Here is an 8819-nt window from a genome sequence, read left to right as displayed (position 1 = left end):
ACACACATACACCCACCCACACACACCCACACACGTTCCTGGGCTATTATTTCCTAACATGAGTGTAAGTTTGACCTCAGAGGGGTGATGATGACCTTTCAGGAAAATTCGGTGTTGCACGTCGGAGCAAATAAAAGACACCGGTGTCACAACTTCCAGTGAAAATCTTTTCCATTATTTTCCAAAAAAAAAAAAAATAATAAAACAACAAATTACATTTAGGATAAAAAGACAAACTAAGATGCCCAATGTGATGTTAAAGAAAAACGACAGCGACGTACAGTGCAATCATAACATTATGGGAAAGACAAAATGCAGCAAATCAAAGCCATTCAAGTCATAAAGAGTGCATGTGTGCGTGTACATCAGGAGTTCAAGCCTAAACGTCTCCGTGACCCCGATACGGCTTTAACGTGTCTTTTGTACGTTCAGTTACGACTCGCTCGCTCAAGTTTTATCGCCTCTTCAAAAAAGCTTTTGTCCGCCGTTTTGCGGCGTTCGGGTTGGAGCGACGTCGTAATAAGATACATCTCAAGTGACGTCACACGAGCCGAGAGGAGACCGAGTCAGCAGATACAAAAGTCCACCTAAAACCAATCCAGGAGCGAAGCCTGTCCTTGTTAATCCCATACCCAAGTGTAGGCTTTAAGAGTCCGATTGTTTCTCGCCTGCAACTTATTCAAGTTTGATAAAGGAGTTAATTAATCGGATTAAATATCAAAATAAATACGAGTGATTATGATTTGTTGGTGTGGCAGTAACACGAAAGATAGATAGATAGGTAGATATACACGTATGCAAACAATGGTGCTACATTCGTTCTTCATCTTTTACACTTTTTGTTAAGAAAAGAAACAAATCATGTTAGATGGAAGACATGTCGCTGGATCTACCTGAATTATAATTGAACAAATCAATGCATCGATCATCAATTAAACTAATATTATCAGCACATCCGTCACGTGCGACGTCGTCGTCGTCCGAGACGAGTTCTGTCGAAGTCTGTAGGTTCTCAAGAGGTTCCTTAGAGAGTAGAAAGTCTGCTGTGGTTTAAAAGGCTCCTTCTTAGAGACAGCAATCCTGTAAATCTGTAACCTGGAAGGTTTGAAGGTTTTAAAAAAAAAAAAAAAAAAAAAAAAAAAAAACATTTGGCAAACAAACAAACAAACCAACCAACTGTATGATGCCTCGAGCGGAAAGTGTAATCTAGTCTCATGATATCGTTTTTTTTTTTATTTGTCTCTGATCTTGGGATTAAGAGTTGGCAGTTCAGTGGCAGATCATCTATGATGCCTAAAGCGATGTGCGTCTGTATACGTAGCAACGTAAACGCTAACCGACCGACCTGCTTAAATTATTCAGTCAAGAATGAAACAGAAGTCATGCAGCAGGATCTGATATAAAAAAAATAAAAAATAAAAAAAATTATGAAATTATTTTTTTTTAATACTTCTCATAAGGCGAATTATTCAGCCATTTCGGACCTGCCGTCTAACGAGCGGGGATGTAAAAACAAAACCGTGGTGTAAACTAGAAACGAACCATACGGCGCAGAGACGGGCAGCTTTTTAGAGCTTTCGAAAAGAAACGCATACAAACATTGTTCTGTTCTGGGATTCACCTTTTTTTTTTTTTTTTTTTTTTTTAAATACTGCCACATAAATTACTGAACCGAGTAAGTAACCGGTGAATAAATTACTGAACATGGAAATAGATTAAAAAAAAAAAAAAAAGAGACAGTCGGCGACTTGTTATTGCCTAAAACGACGTTGGTGATGTCCTGTACCCTCTGTTACCTACACAACAATGTAGAAAATCAAGACTCTGTTCATGAGAAGAGCAGCATCACCAGCTTGAGGTTTCATTTTGTCTTGGGGAAAGAAAAAAAAAAAAAACTTAATACTTAACTTAATAAAAAATACAAATCCACAAAAAAAAAAAAAAAAAAAAAAAAAAGGATCGACATCCGTAATGTCAGTCTTTGGATGGATTGTTCAAGTTCTGTGTTAGTGTGTGTTAGCAGCTCAGACTTGTTCCGTGTTCTTTGGTGCCTCATTGCTCTCCAGAGGCATGTCAACTTCCAGAAAGTCATCCGGCATGACTTCCTGTTCTGCGCGCTTCCTGTCCTTCCTGCAGCAGTTCCAACCGGTTTTAGCCGGTCGCACCAGCGAAAGGAACAACGCGCCGACGCACACCCCGGCCGCGCTGGAGTAAAACGCCGAGCCGTAGTCCTGTGTCATGTCCACCAACACGCCTGCAAAACACACACACACACAAACCACATGTCATGTATGTATTCATAGACGACTCAGAATATGAATGAAGTCTAACAGGATTTAAACAGGATTTCTTCATAGTGCTGAGTTACATTACACATAGACACAGTGTGACTATTCATCTTATTTCCATCACATGCCGTTTACCTGCGAGCGGTGGACCGGCGAGACCAGCGAAGCTCTGGATGAAAACATAAACTCCAGCACCCATCGTCATCCTGTCCACGCCCAACACGTCGTCCTCGGCCAGCATGGGGATGTGGGTGGAGCCAACCGTTCCGAACAGGAAGCCACAGGTGGCGCAGCAGGAAGCGAGTGCCCAGAATTGTGAGGAGACAGCAGGGAATAAAGCGAGCACCAGGCCCAGCAGAGTCGTGCAGATCAGCAGGATGTAAACTTTTCGAATGGGTCTTCGGTTCATCAGCCAGCCGATGGACAACCGGCCGAAGATTTCGGCCGCCGCCATGAAGGACAGCATGTAGGTGGCCTTGTTGCGCTGCACCCCGTAAGACACGCTCAGCTCAATCACGTAAAGCTGCGGTGCGAAAAAGCCCAACGTGGCAAAGAGTCCGAAGAGGGAGTAGAAAATAAAGCTGGTGTCTTTTAGCAACGAAAAATCTGAAAAGCGCGAGAGCTTCCTTTTCCTCTCATCACCCTCGTCCTGTTTTAGAGGAGTGGAAGGTAGCGCCTGATCACTCTCCACCTCGTCCAGGTCTGTGACGTCGGACGAGGAGGAGTTTTGTTCCTCTGAGGCGATGGACTGAACGCCGGAGTCGACGGAGTTCAACGACGTGCGAGTGATCTCGTTCTCCTGCTCGTATTTGCTTTCCTGACTGGTTTTTAGGGGAGATTGAGGACCTTCTGATTTCTTTTCCTGCATAGAACATTCAGGCTGTATGAGGATTGGTCTGAGCAGGGCTCCACAGCCAATCACAGAAGCCTGTAGGAGCCCTATGACGATCATGCAGTTACGCCATCCGACTCGATCTTTCAGAGCACTGAAGGCTGAGGAAGGGAACAGTCACGATGGGAAAACAGGAGGCATAAAGGAGTAGTGTTATAATGGTGACTGATCATTATGACCACAAAGCATCAAATATCAACCAAATGACCAGATAAACGACCAAAATAAACGTGTGCGTGAAAGACGGAAACGCCCGACTAAGGCACTGTATGACAAACAAATGACTGATCATAATAATAAGCGCACGTTTGTGATTTATACACGTTTCTGAAAAGGCTGGTTACCTGGAGCCAAGGCGAAAAGCGAGAAACACTCTCCGGTAGAGGCGAAGGAAGTGACAAGCGACCTGCGCTTGTCGAAGTACTGTGAGAGGATGGTGACGGTGGGCAGGAAAGAGAGGCAGTAACCGAGGCCTGAAATAAAACAGCACAAAGGAAGAATAACAGCCACTCGTGCACGGGCTCAGGTCACGCTAAAGCGCTCGGCCGAAGGCTGCCGCCGGGGACTGCGCTGAAAGAAAACTGCAATTAAGAGAGAGACAAAAAAAAAAGGGACAAAGAAAGAAAATTGTTGTGTTAGGGGCTGGGGTTTCTATACAGCATACATAAATGTCAGGGGGAAGCTAGAACAATGAAAGCGGGACGACAACAGATCATTTTTGACAAACAGGATTCAAATCAACACAAGCAAATTGCAACAGCCAGGATTAGGAGTAAGAACAGATGATGATAAAGAGAAGGGCAGCTCAGTCATGTTGTGGCTCAGATTCCCTCTCAGAACCTTTAGGAAAAACTTGGGTTATTTTCACAAGAACCAAAAAAAAAATGGTGAAACGATACACACTGTGAAGCGGTCTTTACAGAGCTTAAACAGACAGCGGGTGTTGCGTCGCGAATGATTCGTTCCGTCGACAGACAGAAATAATCCGTGTTAAGGATTGTATTTTTATTTTGTATTAAACAGAAAGGTTTAAACAGACGTGCTTAAGGCTCTGGGTTGTTGATTGGAGGATCAGGGTTCAAGCCCCAGCACTTCCAAGCTGCCATTGTTGGGCCCTTTGTGCAAGGCCCTTATAACCCTCTCTGCTCCAGTGGTGCTGTATTATATCTGACCCTGCACTCTGACCAGTTGGGATATATGAAGAAAGAATTTCACTGTGCTAAAATGTACATGTAACAAAATAAAGGCCCCCCAACCCGTTTGAATAATGGTATGTTCCATGTTGGCAGATACGCACGATAATTATAAAATAATATTTCTTTCGAGAATGGTTTGTTCCGGTTTCTAACAGACATCATCTTGAATTAGTGCTAATAGATGATCTAGATATACACAAAAAAAACCACAAAAAAAAGCACACATGCACACACACATTAAGTACCTGTAATGAGGCCTGTGGTGACGTACATCTGATTGATGGATGTGGTGAAGGCGGTGGTGACGGTACCCAAACTGATCAGGACACCCCCGACCATCACAACCGGCCGAAATCCAAACCGCTTACTGAGCACTGAGGACAGAGGAGCTGGACACACACACACACACACACACACACACACACACAAAGATCAAGAGCTGCTCCTGTGATGTTAAAGACATTTGAACTTTACTCCATAAATGAAAGGGAAGGTGTGTGTTAATTCAGTCCTGCCCCTCCGAGTCATACTGTGTAGTTTCACAGTCCTAAAAGTGACACTGTTTAACCGGAAGTAATGTTTACATGCGTCCTGAACCATGACATGGTGCATTGCTTTGTTATTTGTATTCTCAGAGTGTTTGCATCAACGCCCTTTTTCTTTAAGCTCAGGGCAAGAACGATAACACCTGATACTGATACACACACACACACACACACACACACACATACTCCCGTAATGGCTCACTGGAGACAGCAGTTACGCTTGCATGGCTGATTACATGCCCTCTTCAAAACCATGTGCTAACGCTGAAAGCTTTCTTTAATAACCCATTTCCTTAAGTGTTTCTACTCATAATGAGAGAAATGAGTCTCAGTGCAGTCGGGATCTTAATACCTCAGCAAAAGCAAAGTGCTAAAAGCAACAAGATGAACCGAGAAGGCGCCAGATCCAGATTTCTAAATGGGCGTCCCTCCAAACCAATCACTAAAATTATTTTCTGTGAAAAGTGGCTTATAAAAAAATCACTTGTTTTTTTTCAAAATTGACTCTTAAAAAAAATAATCTTTAAAACTATTTTCAAAATTCTTTAAAATCTACAAGTTTCCTCAAAATTTTTTCTATTAAAACTTTTATTTTCGCTTTTAGTCGGACACTTAAATGATATTTGACACAAATAATATACGAGTCATTATTTCGATATTCTTTAATACTTCTCCTGCTTAATCAGTCTTAATCAGTCATATTCTTTATTTCTACCGTATTTTTTACTCCATTTTTCCCTCCTAAGACACATCATATCATTTTTCTAAAGTTCTAAAACACTATTTTTTTTTTTATTTGGCAGATTCCAAATCACAAGTCTCCAACATGTATTCCTGAAACAGATCCTTAATCCCCATTTTCCTAAAAACAGATTATTGATCGATGAATCGTTTACTGATGACGTCAAACCTGTGAAGGACATGACGAAGACGCAGATGGAGATGATCCAGGACACCCGGGTGTTTGTCTCTCCGAAATCGTTGGTGAGGTCCTGTAGGAAGATGCCGAAAGTCTTGATGATGCCGTAGGTAAAAACTTCCACAAAGAAGAAGGCCACGGCCACGACCCAGCCCCAGCCTCCATCGGGGGTCCGCGTGTAGATGTTGGGTTTCATGCAACCGCACAGCACGGGCATCGGTCCCATCATGGTCGAGTCGTCACGTCCTGTCTGAGAACCTAGACAATAAACACGTACATATTGTAATAGAGAAACACAGCCAATGGAAAATAATATTCCTGACTGCTAATTAGGGGAACGTGTCTGTCTCACTTCCCGCGTGTTGACGTGTATTTAAATCGCACAATGCTCCAAGGCAAAATACATGGAAAACCTCTTGTTTATCTGACGGACAATCAATGCGTACAACCGACATCTGATTATTGGAGACAACAGGAACATCAAGGCATGAGGTTTATCTGATACATTATTCATCCCCTTCTGCTCTGCGGCGTGCCGCGTTTGTTCTACTTCCATAAAATTATTTATTTACAGGCTAAAAACATGACACGTTTCTTAATCGATCAATACCCAGTTAAAACTATTCGTTTCTATTCAAATGTGTGTGACTTGGTTGAAAAGTTTGCTATCGACCTATTATATTAACATATTTTACTAAAAAAAACCGATATCGTTTATAGAGTTTTATCTAAAATACGTGATCTAATAACCACAAACAAATCATTTGGTAATTTTTTTTATATGAAGACATCCACGTTGCGTCAAAAATGTAAAATCTCAGCCAATCACATCTCCGTTCTGTGCGCTGCTCATTAATATTCATAAGCCGGCACCTAGTCGGTTGCTCCAGAGAGGCTTACAGGGCTGATGACGTCACGCAAGGGCGGAGTTTGCGTCAGACACCGTTGTTAGAAGCGGCAGCTGTTACAGGAACTAAGTGTGATTTCTGTAAACTTTTCACTTCCGGCATTTAAAACCTTTGTTTCAAGAATGAATGCTATTAAAATAATGAAGGAAGTCGATGTGTTTTTTTTTGTTTTTCTTTCCCCGGTGCAGGTTCAGTTTAGGGAGCACCAGCATCTCTAAACCGGCTTCAGCCGGTCAGAGCTGATCATCTCCTGACAGGAAAAGAGCAATAAATTAGCTCTAATGTTGTGTTTTCTGTTCATCTGACAGAACAAGAGCAATAAATTAGCTTTAATATGCTTTCTGATCGTCTCCTGACAGGAAATTAACACCGAATTAGCTTTAATGTTTGTGTTTTCTGTTCATCTGACAGAAAACGAGCACTGAATGATCTCTAAAAGGTGAACGGTTTCCTTCTCGGCACACAAAGGAACCACGTACAGATTGTCAGCCTACAGACGACCCTGGAAACGTGTTAAATCTCTCAGAGAAAAAAAGTATTTCATCTTAAAACGTGAGCTCAGCTTTACTTACCAAAAAATGCGGATTCGACAAAACGTGTAAAATATTCGGTGGTCGTGTTTCCAGTCGGAAATAAAAGCGAACAGCTCCAAGTTACCTCGGTAACCTGAACAGCATCTTTAGAGCTAATGAGCTACTTTTGTTGTCCCTCAGAGCAACTTGGCCAAAAGTAAAGCTGTTACAGAGCCTTCAGTTTGTTTAAAATATCATCACAACCCAACTATACCTCAGTTTCCAGTTCGAGCATCACCTGTCTGACCTAACTAACCGGTCCGTCCTCGTGTTTTCCCCCCTTTTATCACCCCCTTCTCTCTTTGCAGATTTTTATACCGGCTCGAGCCGGTATGGGATACGCGCGCCACCGCTATTGCGAGACTAGTGACGGAGCGCGCGCGTGTTCATGCGGCTGCGCGCTCCTGTGTCCTTTATAAAGCCTTTAAGGAGGGCGCGCGCCTCAGGAGACACGTAATATATTACGTCATACAGACAAACGCATACACACTGTCCTCTGTCCAGATGCATATAATCATAATAGTATGATAGTATACTAGTATAATCATAATAGTTTCATAATGATAATGATAATAATTTAATGATTAATGATAATTATAATTGATACATTCATATAATAATAATAATATAATATGTGTATTTAAGTAATCCAATATCCATATCCATCTATATATATACCCCCCACACCCACCCCCAAACCAACAGGTCTTTATGTGTCTTCATAATATATTTACAACGTCCATAAGCACTTTTGCATGACGGGAAATATTTGTTTAAAAATGAAATACTTCTTGAAAAAAGAAAAATAATAACATTTGCACACGTCTGCAAAGGTTTTGCAACCTCTGTGTTTAAAATAATCTCCCTGTCGGTATTTTAATAAATAAATAAATAAATAAATAAATAAATATTATTACATTATTAACAAATAAATACAAAATTAAAAATCCTAAACTTATAATAAATATAATACGTTATTTGTTTAATACGTAATAAATAACACCTTTTAACACCTTATTATATAGTAAAGTGAACACAGAAAAGAAAATTCATAGTATAGTTATTTTAAAACTAGCTTTATATTTGTGTTTATCGTTGCCTTTTTATTTATTTATGTATTTATTTATTTTTTCTTTCATCCGTTTTTACCTGGCACGTGAAGATTACAGACTTTTGTTGTGTTTCTGCAGTGATGGGAATGAAGACAGATATCCGGGGTCGCGCGCACACCACCGCAGTGAGAGAGAGACACACACACAGACACAGAGAGCGAGAGAGAGAGAGAATATGAGAGATGCTTCAGTGTGCGCGTGAGAGTTTGTACCGGGCAGAACAGGTTTATTCCGGTTCTGTGCTGCTGCCACATTAGAACAGAGATACACGCTGTTCTGTGGCGAACAATTAAAACACACCTTCCTGCCCACGGGGATTTGGGACGACGCTGTTGTGTTTTGGTCGGAAAAAGAAATTCACATATTAATAATTAGGTGCTTCGAGAA

At 41.4% G+C, this 8819-nt stretch overlaps 1 protein-coding gene across 2 annotated transcripts; it reads right to left on the bottom strand.

Moving 5' to 3' along the window:
* Positions 1-1121: 1121 nt before the first annotated feature.
* Positions 1122-8598, bottom strand: slc16a6b (solute carrier family 16 member 6b). Of its 2 annotated transcripts, none has more exons than XM_060893131.1 (6): positions 8470-8598; positions 5832-6098; positions 4622-4765; positions 3525-3653; positions 2424-3281; positions 1122-2254 (listed from the first exon to the last, which is right to left on the bottom strand). In XM_060893131.1, exons 2-6 carry the CDS (start codon positions 6067-6069, stop codon positions 2025-2027), a joined length of 1599 nt encoding a protein of 532 aa, XP_060749114.1. In that variant the 5' UTR covers positions 6070-6098; positions 8470-8598; the 3' UTR covers positions 1122-2024. The 2 variants fall into 2 exon arrangements, with proteins under 2 accessions (XP_060749114.1, XP_060749113.1); XM_060893130.1 differs by lacking the exon at positions 8470-8598 and adding an exon at positions 7321-7689.
* Positions 8599-8819: the final 221 nt, after the last annotated feature.

This window comes from Tachysurus vachellii, chromosome 18 (assembly GCF_030014155.1).
Source record: "Tachysurus vachellii isolate PV-2020 chromosome 18, HZAU_Pvac_v1, whole genome shotgun sequence".
Classification (NCBI taxonomy): domain Eukaryota; kingdom Metazoa; phylum Chordata; class Actinopteri; order Siluriformes; family Bagridae; genus Tachysurus; species Tachysurus vachellii.
Note: the sequence above shows the minus strand (reverse complement) of the source record. Positions and strands in the feature narration are given on the sequence as shown.